Source organism: Ornithorhynchus anatinus, chromosome X5, assembly GCF_004115215.2.
Source record: "Ornithorhynchus anatinus isolate Pmale09 chromosome X5, mOrnAna1.pri.v4, whole genome shotgun sequence".
Lineage (NCBI taxonomy): Eukaryota > Metazoa > Chordata > Mammalia > Monotremata > Ornithorhynchidae > Ornithorhynchus > Ornithorhynchus anatinus.
The window spans coordinates 29095880-29118861 of NC_041753.1; the positions used below are offsets into that span (position 1 = coordinate 29095880).

At 42.9% G+C, this 22982-nt stretch overlaps 1 protein-coding gene across 1 annotated transcript in view; it reads left to right on the forward strand.

Annotated features, from left to right (window-relative positions):
• Window positions 1–22982, forward strand: part of PRR16 (proline rich 16) — a 219002-nt gene that overhangs the window by 153212 nt on the left and 42808 nt on the right. The window contains exon 2 of the mRNA XM_029056367.2: window positions 5715–6613. Coding sequence (XP_028912200.2) covers window positions 5715–6473 — 759 coding nt within the window. The 3' untranslated portion in view covers window positions 6474–6613. The remainder of the gene's footprint in view (window positions 1–5714; window positions 6614–22982) is intronic.

Here is a 22982-nt window from a genome sequence, read left to right on the forward strand (position 1 = left end):
ACCCATGACCTCCTTCTTGCCAAATCCAATGGCTCCTACTCCATTCTAATCCTCCTTGACCTCTCAGCTGCCTTTGACATTGTCGACCATCCCCTCCTCCTCCACACCTTATCTCACCTTGGCTTCACAGACTCCGTCCTCTCCCGGTTCTCCTCTTATCTCTTTGGCAGGTCATTCTCGGTCTCCTTCGCAGGCGCCTCCTCCCCCTCCTATCCTTTAACTGTTGGAGTTCCTGAGGGGTCAGTTCTTGGCCCTCTTCTGTTCTCCATTTACACTCACTCACTTGGTTAACTCATTCACTCTCATGGCTTTGACTACCATCTCTACGCAGATGACACACAGATCTACATCTCCGCCCCTGTCCTCTCCCCCTCCCTTCAGGCTCGCATCTCCTCCTGCCTCCGGGACGTCTCCACCTGGATGTCGGCCCGCCGCCTAAAACTCAACATGAGCAAGACTGAGCTCCTCATCTTCCCTCCCAAACCCGGTCCTCTCCCAGACTTCCCTATCACCGTGGATGGTACGACCATCCTTCCCGTCTCTCGGGCCCGCAACCTCGGTGTCATCTTTGACTTGTCTCTCTTGTTCACCCCACACATCCGATCTGTTACCAAGACCTGCCGGTCTCACCTTTACAATATTGCCAAGACCTGCCCTTTCCTCTCCACCCAAACGGCTACCTTACTGCTACAGGCTCTTGTTATATCCCGGGTAGATTACTGTGTCAGCCTTCTCTCTGATCTCCCTTCCTCCTCTCTCGCCCCACTCCAGTCTATTCTTCACTCCGCTGCCCGGCTTATCTTCCTGCAGAAACGTTCTGGGCATGTCACTCCCCTTCTTAAACACCTCCAGTGGTTGCCTATCAACCTCCGCTCAAAACAAAAACTCCTCACTCTAGGCTTCAAGGCTCTCCATCACCTTGCCCCTTCCTACCTCTCCTCCCTTCTCTCTTTCTACTGCCCACCCTGCACGCTCCGTTCCTCTGCTGCCCACCTCCTCACCGTTCCTCGGTCTCACCTATCCCGCCGTCAACCCCTGGGCCACGTCCTCCCACGGTCCTGGAATGCCCTCCTTCCTCACCTCTGTCAATCTAATTCTCTTCCCCTCTTCAAATCCCTACTTAAAGCTCACCTCCTCCAAGAGGCCTTCCCAGACTGAGCTTCCCCCCTTTTTCCCTCTGCTCCCTCTACCCCCCCTTCACCTCTCCGCAGCTAAACCCTCTTCTCCCCCCTTTCCTTTTCCTCCTCCCCCTCTCCCGTCCCACCCCCTCAGCACTGTACTCGTCCGCTCAACTGTATATATCTTCATCACCCTATTTATTTTGTTTAATGAGATGTGCATCACCTTGATTCTATTTATTTGCCATTGTTTTTATGAGATGTTCTTCACCTTGACTCTATTTATTGCCATGTTCTTGTCTGCTTGTCTCCCCCGATTAGACTGTAAGCCCGTCAAAGGGCAGGGACTGTCTCTATCTGTTGCCGATTTGTACATTCCAAGTGCTTAGTATGGTGCTCTGCACATAGTAAGCGCTCAATAAATACTATTGAATGAATGAATGAATGAATGGTCAACCATTTTAGATTTAGAATTCCCTAACTCTACAAAAACATCCTTCAGGCTTTAAAGGATTTTTCCAATACTTTATCACTCTTACAAAATATGAGTATTGAGTTCATTTCAAGCCAATAGGAAAAAAAAAAAACACGCCACAATTTAAAGTCTGTTTCATCTCCACTTTTACAAATGCCAGAAACATCTGGGTACTGGGAGCCTGTGTTCATGTTATTTATGCTATTATCTTGAGTTACAACCCCCTTCTGAATATTAACATAATTGTGTCATTCTGAAATGTGCCTTCACAGTGTGAAAATACCCAAATTTCAGACCTCTAAGTCTATTAAGCTACTAAAGTAATTATGAAGAAAGATATCTTCCTTCCACACTTTACCGTAAACTTCAAAGTAAAATAAGTGTGTGACTGCTAAAAGAATCATGGTGTCATCTGAAAATAGGCATTACCATTAGCAGTGTTATTTCAGCCATTCCATGTTTTGCAGGTAAATATTTGCTACGGAAATGGGGTAAGCAGCAAATAACTCTTATACATCATACACCTAGGCAGCAGATCCCTGAATCTGTTTAAAGGTGGAGTTTATTTGAATTGTTTATGATTGCAGAGAACTCTTTTCCACTGGTGCCAAAATGTTTTTATTCCACTTACTCTGATCAATAGGCACTTGGGCTTGTGAAGATCAGATTAGATGTTTGGGTATTACTTTGGTCTTCTCTTTTGAAAATCTTCTTGCCTGTGTGGAGAACATTTTCCAACTGGGGGAATGTATACCTTCTTGTCCTTCATATTTGCTGAAGATGCTGTTGACTGTGCAATTGCATCCATGTGTGTGTGTGAGCATTGTTGAGAGAGCAACCCTTCCAGGCTATGCCCATAAAAATACAGTCAGGCATGTTTTCTAGCCCCTTGCAATTCAGGGTGAGCATTGTACCCTTGAGTAGGGCTGCTTGAGTACTGAGGCATAGGGAATAATAATGAATGGAACTACTGCAAATTCCTTCCAGGGAGTGTTATTTGAGCAACAACCCCAGAGGGAACAGTATCCTGGAGTTTTGGTAGGCTGGCTTCAGAGGCCAGGAGGCCTCAATACTCTTCCAGGGAGAGTGTGGAATGTCACCAAGGAGATCTGTTCCAGTGTGGAGTTGCCCTAGGTCTTTATTCCTTCAGGTCCCAAGGCTAAATCCCAACAAGCGAAAATACCTTATTCCCTGGTCCACACGCACAAGCTGATTGGGACCCCCAAGAGGGGCTGGAACTAACTCACTCTTTCAGGAGCCCATCAGTTAAGTGGGCCCAGCTAGTACATGAAACAGGCCTTTAAGACTGTATAAGTGGTGGACCTCTAAAAGTCCACTTATGGAGTAGGTGTGGGGGTCCTTGAGTTTAATTTGTACTAAGCAAGGGGGTCAGAATTGTAAATCTGGGTCTTATCCCATTGCTCATGGGATAAACTAGATGGCCTGGATGTAGAAGGGATGTAGAGGTGTGAAGACTGTGATGAAAAGAAGCTTCCCTGTCTCCAGAACCGTGTGTTACAAGCCGGTGCCATGGTGTATTCTCACACCATTGCTACAGCAACTTAATCGTGGAAGCTTTGACCAGTGGGGATAAGGTAGGTATGCACCTGCTATCTTACAGGAAACAATGGTGTTGGGTTGACATGTTGGTTGATGCCACAGCAGAGGGTTTAGGGTTTTGCCTACAGGTGCCAGGGCTGAATTACAGCTAGTCCCTGCACAAATACATGTATGTTTGGTCTCTGCTGGGATTTCTGGGGTCTCAGATTCTAGAACAATCACCTCCTGTCAACCAAGTGAAGACTATCCTGAGTGACTACCTATTTGCTTCTCAGTGTGATTGGCATTTTAAAAGCTGTATTATGAACCTGCCTGGGATAGTTCACCAAGAAGAAATCTGAGGCCAGGGGAGCGGTCCAGGTGAGGAGAATCATAGCATCCATCCACAGATAGGAATTTAACATTTAAATTGCCAACATCATATTCATAATATCCAAACAAATGCATCCTGAAGTATACATCATGGATTTTCCAGTCACAGAGAGATAGACCACAGATGGAGAGGGAGAAGTTGAAAAGCATTGTGCTGAATCTCAGACAGAGGAAAGGCTCAGGCCTGATGGTTCTGTATTCCATTGTTTCTCTCCATTTTTAGTAGTGGTGGAAGTTATTTTAAGTGTCCTATTCACTCTTTTCAGCCTGGCTCTCCCACTGTTGCCACTGGAGTGATTTTAAAATGAGGTGGTTTTAGACTAAGTCAAATCTGAAAGCCTTGAGCATAAAAGATTCATAAACTGTCAAGCATGAGGAGAAATTAAAATAAAAATGCTTCCTGCTTAGGACATAAAACTGTGAGCAATACCATCAGACCAATGGTCCAGCTAGCCTAGGAGTCAGTGATTGATAATGGCAAGAAATGCATGGAGACAACATGTGACAGTCTTCCTTGACATCCATCCTCATGGTTAGGGATGAACCACCCCTTGCTTTCTTCTTCTACATCCCTGGCATCCTTTCATTTATCCAAATCCTTTTTGAAGTCATTGAAATTTTCTGCTTGCATAACTTTCTGTGGTAACCAATTCCACACACTTACCTCCCTCTGGGTGAAGAAGTATTTCCTTTTATTGGTTTTGAACCTATGACCTTCAAGCTTCAATGAACATGCCCTTATCCTGTTGTGAGTTTGGGGGAACAACAACTTCTGTGTTCACTCTGTCTAAACCCTTTCATGATTTTGCATATTTCAATTGTGACTCCTTTCAACATATGCCTTCCCGAAGAGTTCTAACTCTTTGAGCCCTAAACTTCCCATCTAAGTAAGGAAAAGTAGATGATCCCAGGACTTAATGTTCTCTGAGACTGCTGTTGAAGGGTAAACCCCAGAGAAGTGATATTGTGGGCCAGTTGAAATGAGATTTTCTTCATTCTCCAACAATGATACTGAGCTATCTCTATTTTAGAATGAAATTGGACTTAGTAAAGCCAAAAGAGCAAAAATCAGCAAGAGTTTGGTCAGCAAATGATTCTAGATGAGCGCATGCTAAACGAGTCCAAATCTGGCAATGTCACTTGCTTCTGATGTGACAGGAAAGAGGGTCTTTATCTCTTCTCGCCCTTGCTGCAGGGACTCAATAATGCATCCCTTTCTTCCTCTCTTCCCTACCTACTGTGGAGGGGAGAACAGCACCTCTCTGATTCCTTTCAGAGTCCCCAGACCTGGCCGACGCTTGGTTAAGACCAGAGAATCACTTCACTCTCTAGAACACTTTGGGCCTCCCTGCCTCCTTTTTCCTCTTCTCTTCCCCACCAACCACAAACATCCTAAATGCATTCAGAGGGAAGTAGTGGGTTGGACCCAGTGTGTGGCTGCTGTGTCAGCCCCAGACTCAGGGGACGACCCTCAGTATACCTTGTGTGGCCGCTCACTGATGCTGAGTAGATACTCCAGTGTAAACCGGTAGAAGGCTGGGATGCACCCGGAGAGGGGGGCCCTTTATTTTGGCTGGTGAACCACCTGGGGATAAGTATCTAGAATCAGGCTGCATGCTCCAATTCCTCTCAGGGTCAGCAGCACAACTGTCTCTGGTGGACCTTGGCTAATGCAGTGCAAGAAGAATTCATCGCATCTTCATCACTCTAGCCCAACTGGGGCTTCTCTGCCTGACATCTTAATTTACTCTAAGGTTCTCCCCTTCTGCCCTCCCACAGCCCTGTCTAGATTGTGCTCTTTTTCCTCCCTTGGAAGTGCTCTCCACCATACAGACTCACTGACTGTATGGTGACTGACCTCTGACTGTAAGAGTCCCCATTCCCTTCTCTTTTACTGCATGAGGCTAAAGGTGTTCCTGCCACTCACTTCCTTCATTATTCTGCCTTGGATGTATAAGTGGCACTGGGTCTCCATATGGTTGTAGGCCTGGGCCTCTGGGTCTACTCTCCGTACATCCAGTCATTCACCCGGCTGATCTGTCAACGATGTTTGCCGAGATCCCACTTGCACTGAGCACTGCACTATCCATGAACCTTCCCAGAATCCAGCCCCAAGAGTCTAAATATTTACCATTATATTTCTCATTCAGGTCATTCTTCAACACTTATGCCTTCTGATTTCCATGCAGGTGGTTGACCAGATTGACACACTGACCTCTGACCTACAGCTGGAGGATGAGATGACAGACAGTTCCAAAACAGACACACTGAACAGCAGCTCAAGCAGCACCACAGCATCCAGTTTGGAGAAGATGAAAGTGCACTCCAGTGCACCGCTCATCAAGCCGCCAGCCCACCCCTCCGCCATCCTCACTGTCCTGAGGAAACCCAACCCACCACCGCCTCCCCCAAGGTTGACCCCTGTGAAGTGCGAAGACCCTCATAGGCCAGTGCCCACTTTGAATCCCGTAAAGACTAATGGCACCCTGCTCCGAAATGGAGGCTTACCGAGTGGACCAAACAAGCTTCCCAATGGGGACATCTGCTGCATACCTAATAGTAACTTGGACAAGGTTTCCATGCAGCCTCTAATACATAGGCCAGAGAAAGACCGCTGTCCTCAGGCAGGGACACGGGAACGGGTGAGGTTCAGTGAAAAGGTGCAATACCATGGTTATTGCCCTGATTGTGATATCCGATACAACATAAAAAACAGAGAGGTGCATTTACACAGCGAACCTGCTCCCTCAGTGGGAAAACTTTCTCACCAGTGCCCTCCTGCCCCTCCTCCTCCTCCTTCTGTCCCTCCTTTCCCCCTGGAAAATGGAGGGTTAGGAATCAGCCACAGTAAGAGCTTTCCCCCTCTCAGACCTGCAACTGTGCCTCCGCCGACTGCACCCAAACCACAGAAGACCATTTTGAGGAAATCGACCACTACAACCGTGTGACGTTTGCCACTTGGAAAACTCTTTTTGTTTATTTCTATATTATAAACATAAAATCATAGGTTATGAGCACTTTCTACTCAAGCAATAAAAAGCCCCAAAATATTACACCCGTGTTCAGCGACGTGGCATAAAATCACCTGGTAAGTACCGAGAAATCTGTTTACATCACTCAGTTGTACAAAAAGTTGCATGGTTAAAAATTCTGGAAAAGCAAAAACCTCTGAATGTATTTTTTAAAAAATTCCTTTAGCTTCCAACAAGTGGAACACTGGCTAGTTGGGAAATGTTTATTTTTCTGAAGGTCATGAAAGGTTCTTCTAAGAAACATGTTATCCTTGCATTGAAGAGCTGTCAGACCTCTTCAATCTATTCAAAGGATTTTAAAAAGGAAATGCTAGAATGAAAAATCATATTTCGATTGCTTTCTCTAGGAAACGAGCCCAATTATTCCATTATTCTGAAGGTACATGAGGTCAGAGGAATGGAGCTGTTTAGGGCAGATGGCTTCTAAACTGAAAGGTTACAGTGATTTTCCTGGGTTTTCAACACCATTGCACCCTTGAAAATAGTCATGGGTTTGTCCCCACGATATACTGAATAATCCTTACTGTAATGAAAGGGATGGGGCTATGCACATTTTGTACCGTCAATTTCTTTAGGCAAAAGGAGACTGCATGGGAAATGCACAGTCCTGGTCTATTTTGCCATCAATGGGCTAAAAACAAAAGAGACTAAAATAAAAAAAATTAAGGCAAAAGCAAAGAAAGAATCTGAAATTGCCAATTGCACTGGTAGGAAAGCTGGCAGCTCCCACAAGAAATCCTCTTTTGGGAAAAGGCCATATCCAGAGACCAGTCCCTCAGGACATGTGGGACATATGTGGGTAAATATTACAAAGCCAGCCATCTCTCTGAAATTACATAATCATGAGGATATGCATGTGTACAGTCAGATTTTGTCAGTGAAAAATTCATCAGAACTCGAGTCTCAAGTATAGAATGATAGAATGGTTCAATCTTCAAGCAATCAAGCAAGGCTCTGCTTCCTGAGATTCGGTTTGTTTTTTTTCTTCACTGGCTGATTCATTTTTCACAGGGGGAGACTCTCGTTCATTACCTCTGGCTAGTTCCTTCAGGAAACGTCACTCAGTGTGGTAACATTTTCCTTCCTCCAAAAAATGGCAGCACTAGGAAGAGTGGGCGGAAGAGATGAATGGATGAAAGCAAGGAGTGGAGTGAATTGAAAGATGAATGTTCCATTTTAAATAGGTTTGGGTAGTGTGCTAGTCAGGGGATTGGCAGAAGTCATGAAGAAAATGGCAAAAGAGGAAAGCTATGACAGTATTAATGAAGAGGCTCCAGGCTCAGGCTCAAGGCCCGAACTCAAAAATGTCTGTGCTATACACAGTATGGGCAGCGAATTGGGCCTTTTGAAGAAAACATGAATTGTTTAATTCACCAGCCTGAATGGAGCATGATTTTGTGAAATCACAAGTATGGATAAGACCTAACCCTACTTTGGGTGCCCCTGATAGCAAACTAAAGATTTTTGAGAAAACATTTAGCTGAAATTGTTGGACTGGTATGTTAGTTTTCTGACTTCCAATGCATTGCTCCAAAATGTTATTTTAACTAATGTGTCTGCCCTATTAAAGGGAGATTTGGGGAGGATCAATTGTATAAACTCTGCCATTAGATTTTAAGCTCTTGGAGGTCAGGAACCATGCTTATATGCACCTAGTTCACTGCTGCCCATACAGTCCATTGCTCAGTCAGTCGTGATGGTGACGATGATGATGAGGAGGAGGAGGATGGTGGTGATGATGAAGAAAGCACACCAATGAACTGTCAGCTGGCTACTTTTGCCCCAATATCATTTTTCTTGCTCCAGTTGGACAGCATTCCAAAGGAAGAACATGTTCAAGACCAAACTATCTGGGTTGTTTGGGAATGCTTGCCACAGTCACATAACATTGAGTAATTGTCCAAGCCATTCCCCTGCCTTCAGACAGGTCTGAATTAGACCATCCCCATGATGAAATGTTGTTATTCATTCTGATTTTAACATTTTAGCATCTTCTGAACATAATGCAGAATATCTTTCTGTGGTTCTTGTATAAATAACAATATTGAATAGAATAATGATTTTGTCAACCAACAAAAGCCCCAAACCTGAATCACACCCTTACTGGTCTCAATTCTAAATCCCATTTTCTTTTCCTGAAATTGAATGGGGTTTGTTCAGTTGGACATACTATCTGTTATACTGGTGTTTGGATTGTGCATAATGTTTATTTGTTGAACACTTAAACTCTATTATTTAATAACACCACTCTGACATTCATCCTACTGATAGTGTTGTTTCCCAAATAATAATTTTAGGGCATTAACTTGAACCTAATTCTGTCATTTAAAAATATAACATCTTGCAAAGCGTTTGAAGAAATTAACCTCTAGCTTCACACTATTTTCTGGGAACCCGCAATTAGGATGTCATAAGGAGCAGTGTGGTTTTGTATTCAGTCAACATCATTTCTAAAATTCAAATTTGAAGTGTGGGGAATGCACTTCAACCATTCATCAACCCTTAGAAAACAAGTCATCTCTTCCTTTTCTGGAGGAACCCAGAGTAGACCAACTCAACTCCAGGGCACATTATTGCTAATAAAACAACATGCTTTTCAGACAATGTGTCTAAATATCTATCAATTGATCAATGGCATTTATTGAGCACTTACTATGTGCAGAGCACTATACAAAGCACTTGGGAGAGTACAATACAACAGAATTAGCAGACATGTTCCCTGTTCATACAAGCTTAATGTCTAGAGAGGGAGATATATATTAATATAGATAAATAATTTATAATACATAACTTAAAGATATGTACAAAAGAAGGTGGAGAGAGTATCAAATACAGAAAGGTCACAGACCTCAGAAGGGAGAATGAGCTGGGCAAAAAAGGGCTTAATCGGCAAAGGCCTTTTGGAGGAGATTTGACCTTAATAATGCTCTGAAGGTAGAGAGAGTAGTGGTCTGACATATATGGAGGGGGAGTGAGTTCCAGGCTAGGGGGAGGATGTGGGAAAAGGGTCAGCAGTGAGATAGATGATATTAGGAGAAACCTGGTACAAGAGGAGCGAGTGTGTAGGCTGGGCTGTAGTAGTTCAGTCAGGTGAGGTAGATTGGGACAAGCTGATTGAGTGCTTCAAAGCCAATGGTAAGGAGTTTCTGTTTGATGTAGAGGTGGGTGGACAGCCATTGGAGGTTCTTGGCGAGTGGAGAAACACAGGCCGAAAATTTCTGTTGAAAAATGATCTGTGCAACAGAGTGAAGTATGGTCTGGAGTGGGGAGAGTCAGAAAGCCGGGAGGTCAGAGAGGAGGCAGATGCAGTAGTCAAGGCAGGATAGGATAAGTACTTAGATCAGTGTGGTAGCAGTTTGGATGGACCAGAAAGTTGGCTTCCACTATCAAGGTAACAAACATCTCTTGTTGGTGAATATGATGATCCCCAAAGAGCACTGAGCAATTTATCTCTTATTCGGTATCACCCTTTGGAAGTTTAGTATAATACTAAAATTAATATGGTTTTAAAGCACTCTTTTCTATTTCAGTGTTTCAAAGAGTCTAGGTGGAAATGATAATTACCCTTTAAGCACTTGATGTTTTCCCAGCCTCAGCTCCACAGAATTTATGAACATATCCAGAAGTTATTTTAATGTCTGTCTCCCCCTGTACACTATAAGCTTGTTTGGGGCAGGGAATGTGACTACCACCTCTGTTATATTTTACTCTCTCAAGTGCTCAGTACAGTGATCAGCACATAGTAAGTGCTCAATAAAGATGATTGATAGACTGATAATAGTTTTCATTTTTATAAGTTCAAATAAAGCTTCTATTTTCATAATAATTATAAATGTGGTACTTGTTAAGCACTTATTATATGCTAAGCACTGTACTCAGGGCTGAGGTAGATACAAGATAATCAGGTTAGATACAGTCCCTGTCCCACATGAGACTCACAGTCTAAGGGGAGAGAACAGGTATTTCATTCCTATTATACAGAGGGAGGGTTGGTGTTTTACTTATGATCTGAGGAATGTGTGGCATGAAAGAATGGCAGGTAGCCTGACTGACTGTCACTCCTCTTCTATCCAATTCTCCCCCCAACCCCTAACCCCAAAGCATCATCAGGAAGGCTTAAATGGGGTTTTAAAGCTACTGCAGAAGGCCAGGCTAAAATCGGAAGGGAAACATAAAAGGATATGAATGGGGATGCAAATGAAGATATTGGGGCTGTCTTCTAGGCTTTCTTTGGAAGAAATCTGGAAGTGTGTGGATGCAAGCATCCTACTGTTAGAGGCAGCAAACTGTTCAGGAATTTATTTTAGTATTGTTGAGTTTAGTCAACCAGTTGGTGAAATGCTCAAATTTCCCTGTGTTTGGATGAATGGATTCATTGAGAAGCATCATGGCCCAGTAGAAAGAGCACGGGCTTGGGAGTCATAGGCTGTGGGTTCTAAACCCAGCTCTGGCTCTTATCTGCCAGATGACCTCGGGAAAGTCACTTCACTTCCCTTGCCAGTGCCTCAGTTTTATTTTTTTTATCTGTAAAAATGTTCAGGATGTGTTTCCCTACTCCTCCAGAAACTCCACCTCTGCATCCAACAAAAACTCCTCACCATTGACTTTAAAGCAGTCAATCATCTTGCCCCCTCCTACCTCACCTTGCTACTCTCCTACTACAACCCAGCCTGCACACTTCACTTCTCTAATGCTAACTTCCTCATTGTACTTTGATCTCATCTATGTCACCGCTGACCCCTTGCCCACATCCTCCCTCTGGCCTGGATTGCCCTCCCTCCTCAAATCCAACAGACAATTACTCTCCCCTCCTTCAAAGCCTTATTGAAAGCACATCTCCTCCAAGCGGCCTTTCCTGACAAAGCCCCTTTTTCTTCTTCTCCCACTCCCTGCTGTGTCACTCTGACTTGCACTCTTTATTCATCCCCCCCTCCCAGCCCCACAGCACTTATGTATATATCTGTAATTCATTTATTTATATTAATTTTCTGTCTCCCCTTCTGGATTGTAAACTCACTGTGGGCAGGAATCATGTCTGTTTATTTTTATATTGTACTCTCCCAAGCGCTTAGCACAGTGCTCTGCATACAGTAAGCACTCAATAAATATGATTGAATGAATGAATGGGGATTAAACACCTGTACTCCCTCCCATTTACACATTGATCCCTATGTGAGACAGGGGCTGTCCCCCAAGTGATTATTAGCATTTAACAAATGTCTCAATTATTTTTATTGAATCTGTTTTTTATGGCTAAAATGTTCTCTATAATGGGAATAGATCACTGCACTGCATGGCTTTATTTGGGTAATTCAATTACTGCTTTTAGCCTGAGATGAAGGTACGATGTTTAATCATAGGACAACAATGTAGATAGCTTCTTGAACTGTGCAAAACTTTCTGTATTTTTAATTATAGCTCTTTCTTGACCGACTTCATAAAGAATGATCTGAATAGCTCAACTTGTAAGTGAACTAGAAATGTGGCAATGACGTTATGAATCACTATCTGGACTGCTTTTTTTAAATGGGGAAAAGCAAGCTGTCTAAGAGAGATTTGAAGAGGCCTTGACATTACTCTCATGGAAAAAAAATGAAGTCTGAGAGATAGCAAGAAGATTTCAATCAATCAATCAATACCATTTATTGAGCACCTACACTGTGCAAAGCAATGTATTCAGCACTTTGGAGAGTACAAAAGAGTAGGTAAACATCAATCCTGTCCTTGAGGAGTTAATAATTATAATAATAACTGTAGTATATGCTAAGTGCTTCCCATGTGTCAAACAATGGGGTGGATACAAGCTAATTATATATATATTACAATGAGGATCACAGTCTAAGGAGGAGGGAGAATAGGAATTTAAATCCAATGAGGAAACTGAGGCACAGAGTAACTAAGTGACTTGCAAATGGTGGAGCCAGGATTAGAACCCAGGTCTCCTGATTCCCAATCATCTGCTCTTTCCATTAGGCTCTACTGCTGCTCACAGTCTTTTTACAATCTAGTAGCAACCATGTAATACATTACAAGTAGGAAGATGCAATAGAGTTTAAGATCTTTACTTAAATGCTCTTGGTTGGGGGTGAGTACTCAAGGTTAGATGATGCAGAAGTGCTGAAGTGGCAGTAGTGGGCTAAAATAGGGTGGGAAATGAGAGATTAATCAAGAGAGATTAGGGGGAGATACAATATCAGAAAAGCCTTGAAGATGGGGAGAGTAATTGTCTGAAGGATGTGAATGGGGAGGGAGTTCCAAGCAGAAATGAGGGGGTGAGAAAGATCAAGAATGAGGCACACAGTGAGTAGGTTGGCTTGAGTGTAACAAAGAGTGTGAGCTGGGGTGTAGAGAGAGTAGAGTGAGGATAAGTAGGGGGAAATAAAACTTTTTTTATGGCATTTGTTAAACTTTTACTATGTGCCAGGCACTGTACTAAGCACTTGGGTAGATACAAGATAATTAAGTTGGACAGAGTCATTGTCCTACGTGAGGTTCATAGACTTTATCCCCATTTTACAGATGAGGTAACTGAAGCACAGAAAAGTTAAGTGACTTGCCCAAGGTCACACAGTAGACAAGTGGTGGAGCTGGGATTAGAACCAGGTCCTTCTGACTCCAGGCCTGGGGTCTATCCACTAGGCTACACTGCTTCTCAAGTGCCTTGAGTGCCTTGATTGAGTCTCAGGTCAGGGGTTTCTGCTTGATCCAGATAGGAACAGGCAACCATTGAAGATTTTTGAGCAGTGAGGAGATATGAGCTAAATGATATTTTAGAAAAATTATTCATTATTCATACAGCAAAGTGAAGAATGGACTGGAGAGGAGAGGCTGGAAGCAGAGAAGGTCTGCAATGAGACTGATGCAGCAGTTGAGTCAGGATATGACAAGTGCTTGGGCAGTGTGGTGGCAGTTGAGATGGAGAGGAAGAAGAAAATTCTGTGGATGGTGAAAAGAGTGAACTGACAGGATTTAGTGACTGACTGAATATGGGCGTTGGAAGAATCAGAAGAGTCAAGTATAATGATAAGGTTGATAGTCTGAGAGACAAGGAGGATGCGGGTTGTGAACAGTGATGAGAAAGGAGAAGGAGGGGATTTGGGAGGGAAGATGAGGCATTTAGGTTAGAAGCTATTGAGCATGAAGTGTTAACAGGACAGCCATATAAAGATGTCCTGGAGAAAGGAGGAGATGTGAGACTTTAGAGAAGGAAAGAAGTAGAGGCTGGAAAGGTAGATTTGAGAGTTATCGATATTTACCTGGATGTCCCTCCAACACCTCAAAGTAAACATGTCCAAAACTGAACTCCTTATCTTCCCACCCAAATTCTGTGCTTCCCCTATCTTTCCCATGATTGTAGACAATACCACTATCCTCCCTATCTCACAAGCCCATAACCTTGGCATTGCCCTCAACTCATCTCTCTCATTCCACCCACATATTCAGTTTGTCACCAAATCCTGTCAGTTCTACCTTCACAACATTGCTAAAATCTACCGTTCCCTCTCCATTCAAACTGCAACCATGCTGATTCAAGCACTTATCCTATACTGCTTTGACTATTGCATCTGCCTCCTCATTGAACTCCCAGCCTCTTGTGTCTCCCCACTCCAGTCCATACTTCACTCTACTGTATAGATTGTTTATCAACAAAAACATTCAGTCCATGTCTCCCCACTTCTCAAGAACCTCCAGATGGCTGCCCATACACCTCCATATCAAACAGAAACTCCTTACCATTGGCTTTAGAGCACTCAATCAGCCCTCCTCCTCTTACCTCACCTCACTGAACTTGTCCTACAGCCTAGCCCACACACCTGGCTCTTCTAGCTCCAGGTTAGCTCCTGGAACTAGCTCCACTGGTTAGCTCCAATGTGCCCCTATCTTGTCTATCTCGCCACTGACCCCTTTCCCACATCCTCCCCCTAGCCTGGGACTCCCTCCCATTCCATTACACCAAACCACCACTCTCTGCACTTCAAAGAATTGTTAGGGCCACATCTCCTCCAAGAGGCCTTCCCTGATTAAGTCCTTTTTTCCCCAGCTCACTCTCCCCTCTGCATCATCTATGCATTTGGATCTGTGATCTTTGGACATTTAATATGCACCCCACTCTCAACTCCACAATACTTATGTACATATCTTCAAATTACATACTTTAAAGTATTTATTTTTGCTAATGTCTTTCATCCCCTCTAGACTGTAAACTCCTTATGGGCAGGGAACATACCCACCAACTATGTTATCTTGTTCTCTCCCAGTTGCTTAGCACAGTGCACTGCACACAGAAAGTGTTCAATAAAAAGCACTGATTTATTGATTGATAGATGATAGGTGAAGTCGTAGGAGAAGATGTGCTCCCCAAGGGTGTGAGTGTCAATTGAGAATAGATGGAGAGCCAGAACTCAACTTTGAAGGACACCCAGAGGTAGGGGGTGGGAAGCAAGGAAGAACCAGTGAGACTCGGAAGAAGCTTCCAGAGGGTAGCAGTACTAAGAATTGTGGTATTTGTTAAGGGCTTACTTTGTGCCAGGCACTGTACTAAGCACTGGGGTGGATACAAGCAAATTGGGTTGGACACATTCCCTGTCTCACATGGGACTCGCAGTCTTACTCCTCACTTTACAGATGCGATAACTAAGGCACAGAGAAGTGAAGTGACTTGCCCAAGGCTATACGACAGACAAGTGGTGGAGCCAGGATAAGAACCCATGACCTTCTGACTCCCAGGCCTGTGCTATATCCACTACACCATGGAGAGGACTGTATCACAGAAATTAAGTTAAGGTAGTGTTTCCAGGAGAAGAGAATAGTCAGTGAAGTCAACATCAGCTAAGAGGTCAAGGACTGGACAGAGTAGAATCTGTTAGATCGTGATTCTCCTTTCCCATTCTTTATCTTTTTTTCTGATGGTATTTTCTAAGCACTAAGTGCCAGGCACTGTACTAAGGGTTGGGGTAGATACAAGCTAATCAGGTTGGACACAGTCCATATCCTACAGTCACAGTCTTAATCCCTATTTTATGTATGAGGTAACAAGCACAGAGAAGTTAAGTGACTTGCCCACTTGCAGACAAATGGTGGAGCTGGTATTAGGGGTGGAGTTAGGATTAGAACCCAAGTCCTTCTGACTCCCAGGCCCATGCTCTATTAGGCCAAGCTGCTTCTCTCAATGTCCATCCTTCTACACAGCTTTTTGGGGGAATATAAATTTCTAAAAGATTTGGGTATGCCAATTACCATTCTTGGGAAAGGTACCATCTGATCTAAAGGTAGGTGTGAATATAGAGGTCCCTCTAATGGTTTAGTAGGAGTTCGAGTCCCAAAGTGGGACTGATGACAAATCCAGCTCCACTGGAGACAAAATCAATAATGGTTCCTCCTTTTTTCAAACTAGATAGTACCGTATTTCTTTTGAACTTGATCCATATTGACCTGATTGCAACATTAATGACACTTCATTCATCTAACTTATGAAGAAATCATTTAATTCAAATTTTTTGTTGTTGTTGTTGCCACAAACAAAATAATTTCTGGAGAACCACAGGAATTCATTTGAGGAGTATCCTCCTGGATTTATTGGATTCTATGAATTAGCAAGTAAGGAAATGAACATGATAAAAATCTCCAGCTAGTCCATCATGAAAGACACTTAGTTCATTTATTGTGACAAGTTTAGCTTCGTTTTAATTATTTATGATAATACTTCACCGTACACCAGTACTTGGAAGCTAATTTGTGAAAGTAATTAAATTCTAATAACATGAAGCCTGATTATCATTACTAAATCTTTCCCAAGAAGTGGATTGGAATCAAAATGTGTTGGTTTTTTTTTTTTTCTGGAGAGAGAGTATGATTGGATTTGGGGATTTGAAAAAATGAAAATAAGCAGGGCTATTGGATTCTCTCCAGCCCCTAACCATTATGTTTGGGTGAATTTTAGCATAGATTTAGAACTGAATGTGTGTTTTTTTTCAGTTGCAAGGAAAAATCAGAGGAACCTTAAAATCCCTCCTGATCTTGTCTTCAGGACTTTGGTGTTTCTGTGAAATCTTTGCTAGAACTGGGTCTTTATTTCTATTCAAACTCATCTCCTGTGGCTTCAGTAGAACATGTGGACCTGGCTCACTCTCTTTTGTGATGCTTTTTATGGGGCTGCTGAAATCCTAAAAACATCTGACCCATTTTGCAATAACTCTATGATAAAAGATGTGATTTTTAAGGTTTCTCAGTTGTTTTCATTCAACTCTCATGGTTTCGTGGACTACACTGCATACTTCTGCAAAGGAGTGGGGAAATGAAACAGTGGATTGATGTATCATTTGCAGAAATTCATTCCTGGCAGACCATGTAGGTAATAGCTTTAAAGGGGTCAAGGTTCAGTATAGGCCATATTGCAGGATGAATAGATGTATGTTTGTCAATATCAAAATGATAATTTCACTGAATCTGATTCATTCAAGGCTGCCCAACCATAGCATTACACTGTCTCCACTCCCAGACTCCTGACATCTTGCTCTTCCCTTACACTGGGAGGAGGTTTGGGATCAATGACAGAAAATACAGTATTCTTGGTCCTGACCAGAAAACATGGTCAGAGACAAAGCTAGCCTCTGCCTCATGAGATCTAGAACCAGGAAGAGAGAAGGGTTTGGTAAGTGGAACATTTTTAGCTCTTCTGAAGTCAGAATGTTGATCCCAGCTGAGCTCATCATCTCTAGAGTTTGAGCTTGTTGTGGGCAGGGATTGTCTCTCTTTAATGCTGTATTATCCTTTCCCAAGTGCTTAGTACAGTGCTCTGCACACAGTAAGCACTCAATAAATACAACTGAATGAATTCCCTTTGTGTACCCTTGGCCCAACTCCTTATGGGCCTTGGCCACTGACCCACTGGTATTAATCCATCCATAAACCAGTCAATGGTATTAATTGAGTGCTTACTTCATGCAGAGCACTGTACAAAGCACTTGGGAGAGTACAGCACAGTTGATAGAGAGGATCCCTGCTCCCTAGGATATTACAGTTACGTCACTAAATGTCCCTCCTAAGATGGTATGCCTGCAAGCTGCCCTTCTAGAATTGCTCTTCCCCCACCCATAAATATGGAACATGTACAAGTGGAGGAGAAGCAAGATAAAGCAATGTTCTAGCTATAGTGGTGGTGGAGAAGGATGCAAACAGATACTGGTCTTCCAAACACATCCCATTCTCCTGGTCCCTTGTGTCCATGGCTCTTCAACTATTGAAAATAGTTTATAACCTCCAATGTCAATAAAGTTATACTCCCTGGCCCATAGGATCATCTTGTCTTTTCTTATACCATCGAGTCATCTCCAACCCATAGTGATGCCATGGGTGCATCTTTCCCAGAAGGCCCCACCTCCATCTTTCATCGTCTGGTAGTGTAGCCATAGAGTTTTCTTGGTAAAAATACACAAGTGATTTTCCGTTGCCTCCTTCCATGCAGTAAACTTGAGTCTCTGCCCTTGACTTTCTCCTATGCCACTGCTGCCCAGCACAGGGGCATTTTGACTTGTGGCAGACCACCTTCCACTTGCTAGCCACTGCCCAAGGTAGAAATGGAATCCATATGCCTCTGTTCAACTCTCCCTCCCATAGTTGAGACTGGTAGAGTACTGGAAACTCTTCAGGTGTGACCCTGAAAGGGTGTATAGCATCATATAGGAATAATATTAATAATAATGATTAATAATACCCAATTTGCTTGTATCCACCCCAGCACTTAGTACAGTGCCTGGCACATAGTAAGCATTTAACAAATGCCATTATTATGATTGCACTTCCAGATTTATTTTCATCTCTTGAACAAAGGCTTAGGATGGAGTTATGCTTGTCCATCTGTACACAACAACTTTCCTACTGAAGATAACTCAGGGTGTTCTGCAATAATGAGGATAAAACTGGTGCTTCTGTGATTGAAGTGGCAAATACAGCAGCTGATGTTTGCCCAGCAGTAGCTTAAACATGGTCTTTGCAGGCAGAATATATTCGGTTTAGAAGACTGATGCAATGTGGTTTCCAGTTTCCTTTTCTGAAAATTCCAGGAAGACTTTACCTGAACTGTATCCTGGGCCTTGATTCTGATATTTCCTACAGAAAAATGGTCTACTTGATTATATTCACATTTCCACCACTGAATGATAACATCTACCCTAGATTCCAGTTGTCTGAAACATGACCATGTGGGATAAAGACATGACTTGCTCTAAGACAAAACGTTCTGACAAGAAGGTTTCATGACAGGCAGTAATTGTCAAATTGCTTTTGTAGTTTTTTAACTGCTTTTTTCCTGTTTTAAAAAATGTGCTAAACAAAAAACTCTGAGGAAAATCCTCGCATGAAAATCGATGGGAGATGTGTTCATGTAGGTGAGCACTCAACTGGAACCAGGAACTACACTTTAAGGGCTGTAAGAATTTTGTTCTAAGAAACTTGGTGTATTTTCATAAAAAGAATTCCCCATAGGTCATTTTGATGATTTCAACAAAAAACTACATTTCAATATTCATGGGCTTGGCCTTGGAAAACTCTGGCCATCCAATATTGTGCAATCTGTCACTCAAATAATACAAATGAAAACTTTAATATTCTATTTTCAAATCAATGGTCCATTTAGGCAGTGTCCATTATCCTACAGGGCCTCCAGGATATTTGGAAAAACAGTGTGATATTTATTTTGCCTCCCTGGACATCCATTCTCTGCCTAATCTTTATGAGTTTCATGGTTTCATGAGACTTCATATAACATTGACGTGGCCTAGTGAAAAGTGAATGGACTTGGGAGTCAGAGGACCTGGGTTCTAAATCTGGCTTTGCCATTTGCTTGCTGTGTGACCACGGGCAAGTCATTTAACTTCTCTGTGCCTCAGTTTCCTCAACTGTAAAATGGGGATTACATACATGTTCTCCCTCCTACTTAGATTGTGAGCCCCATGTGCGACAGGGACTGTGTCTGACCTAATTAACTTGTACCTACCCTAGTGATTGAAAAGAAATGTTTGGCAAATAGTAAGTACTTATCAAATACCATTAAAAAAAAACCTGGGAGAGTCGTTAATCCAGTGATTGTCCCAGATGTGTGTTCTAGTGGATAGATCATGGGCCTGGAAGTCAGAAGGATCTAGGTTCTACTCCCGGCCCTGTCATTTGTCTGCTGTGAGACCTTGGGCAACTCACTTTTCTTCTCTGTGCCTCAGCTACTTCATCTGTAAAATGGGGATTAAGACTGTGAGCCCCATGTGGGATAGGGACTGTGTCTAACCTGATTAGCTTGTATCTACTCCAGCACTTAGAACGCTGCTTGGCACAAAGTAAGTGCTTAGCAAATACCATTAAAAGTACACAAACAAACAAAAAATCCTCCTGAGTTCACCAAGTGGCCTGGCTCTTATCCCTCGCTTTGGTCAGTCTTTAACCTTCTCACATCCCTTGATGAACAAATTTAAGGTTTTAATGGTCTCTCCACTTCAGGATCTAATGTGTCCAATATTTCTTGCTTCACGTGCCTGGGTTATATTGAGCCACTGTGGGTGCTGTGGGAGGGAAGAAGTGTTATTAGGAGGAGAGCATCCTTAACTGCATTCTCTGTCCTTTTCCTCCTTGCAATTCACAGCTAGACTAGAAGTTCCTTGTGTTCTGTTTCTGCTTTGGCCACTCAGTCTTACCTTCTTGGTCAGATATACCCTTGGCCCTTGTCCTAAAACTCAAAAAAATTGGGGGGCTGAAATGTGTGAGTTTAGTTCAAAGAGAGTTGCTGGTTAGGGAGTGTTGGTCGCACATTGGTCTTGTGCAAGTGTGACTGACTTGTGCAAGTCACACTTGCACACATGGATAGAAGCTCACTATCAGAAGTTCCATCTTACAAAATAAAGGACAGCTCAATAGAGATAATCCAACAACAGCATTCTAGTCATAAACCTAATATATCCACAAAAGAGACTGATTTACTGTATGCAACTTATTATGCAGTTAAACATATCTGGTTCATAATTGATAAAGTAGCACGGCTATATTGTTGTAAAGTGAGTAAATGGTAATGATAACTCTTGAAACTTTGGCTACCAATAACACGCATAACTTTCTAAAATCATAGCAGTGTCCCCTGTAGAGTCACCATAGGATCGAAGTTCTATTTTCCAGTGTCCCCGGAGAAACAAGGTGAACTTCAGGAGAGGCGGGGTGGGGAAATGTCCATCAAATGAGATTGGGATGGCACATGAGATTTCAAAATGCACTAGGTGTGTGTTATAGCTTCTCTGGGACAGGCCTGTAGCCTGGTTGTTATTGACACTAATTGGCAGTCTTGGGTAGGCAAGCTCAGAAGAGGCCTAAGAGTGAACTTTGAGAAGCTAGCCTCCCAGACCAGTAAGGAAAGACTGTGTTGAAAACTCTGTGACCTACCCTACCATATAGACTTTTCATCTGTTCCACAGACTAATACATTTGTGTTTCCTGAACAATGAATCGATCCAATCTTTGAGAATGAAGAGGTTACTTTAAAATCCCATCAAAGAAGAATTTTCCCATGGCTATTGCTGATGAAAGGCACACACTTATGGGACCTTCACTAGTCAGCAGTCTTCACCTCAGGTGGCCATCTCAAGGGTAATTAAACTTTTTACATTCCTCAGAAGGGCTTATCATGATGCTTCTGATGTGCCTTCATATGCAGGTTTCTGGTGGAAGAATTGTGTGATTAGAAATATCTTGCAGGGACATATCCCAGAGATGTTACATGAAAAAAGTACTGCTGATGCTAATATAAAAGCCTTCTTGTGTATTTATTAGAGCATAGGATTGCTTGCTGTTGCCATCCTGGTTTTTCAATTCCCCAAGAAGAGCCACAGTTAGTAATTTAGCTAGTTATGGTATTGAGCGCCTCTCTTGTCTGAAGTACTATAGTATATATTATAAATTATTTATTTATGTTAAACTCTGTTCCCCCTCTAGATGGAAGGCTCAGTGTGGGAAGGGTGTCTACCAACTCTGTTGTATTGTACTCTCCCAAGCGTTTAATACAGTGCTCTGTATATAATAACAATAATAATAATGATAATTGTGGTATTACTGTGAGCCAGTTACTGAACTAAGCATTAGGGCAGATACAAGGTAATTGGGTTGGACAGAGTCCCTGTCCCACATAAGGGCTCACAGTCATAATTCCCATTTTAAGATGAGGTAACTGAGGCACAAAGAAGTTAAGCAACTTGCTCCAGTTCACAGAGCAGACAAGTGGCAGAGCAGGGATTAGAAGCTAGGTCCTTCTGACTCAAGCTCTCAATAAACACCATCGATGACAATGATGATGATGATATGGTGATGATGATACAAGGTAAACAAATTGACACATTCCCTTTCCTACAAGGGGTGCAGAATCTAGATGGTGGAGGACAGGCACATAGAAAAGAAACAACAATTACATCAGAAAGTGAGTGGCTGAAGTTGGCAGTCACAGAGCTCAAATTTTTTAGAAGGGATGTAGTCAGAGGCACAGGTGGAAGGGGATAGGTTTGGAAGTCAGGTAGGAGATCTCTTGACTGATGGCTGAGAAAGATGAGAGAGTGGATATGGGTAGAGGAGAGAGTTGGGGAAGTGTGGGGGAAGGCTTTGGGGAGTTCATGCTTGATCATTTCAATTTTGTCAATGAAGTAATTGGGCTGTCCATCAGGGGTGAGAGAGGGGGTATCTTTGTACCTTATATTCAGCACCGTGAACCACCCTTTCTCCTGAAACCACTAGCTAACCTTGGCTTCACTGACACTTTCCTACTTCACCTCCTTTCTCTTCTGGTAGCTCCTTTCCCAGATCCTCCTCTGTTTCAATCTCCGTAACTGTGGGAGTCCCTCAAAACTCAGTATTGGGACCCCTTCTATCCTGCATCTACACCACCCTCCCCCTTGGAGAACTCATTTGCTTCTACGGTTTCAATTACCACCCCTACATGGATGATTCCCAAATCTACCATTCCAGCCTTGACCTCTCTCCTTCTCTGAAGTCTCATATTTCTTCCTGCTTCAGGACATCTCTTCTCAGATATCCCTTCAATACCTCAAACTTAAAAAAAAACACTTAGTCCACATCTCCCCACTTCTCAAAAACCTCCAGTGGTTGCCTACATCTCCCCACTCCTCAAAAACCTCCAGTGGTTGCGCACCCATCTCCACATCAAAAAGAAACTCCTTACCATAAGCTTCTAGACACTCAATCAGCTCTCCCGACCCTACCTTACCTGGATAACCTCCTAGAACCCAACCTGCACACTTTGCTCTTCCAACAAAAACCTACTCACTGTACCTCGATCCCCTCTATCCAACTGCTGGCCCCTTGCCCTTGTCCTCCTCTGGGCTAGAATTCCCTTTTAGATGGTATTTATTAAGCGATTACTATGTGTCAAGCACTGTTCTAAGC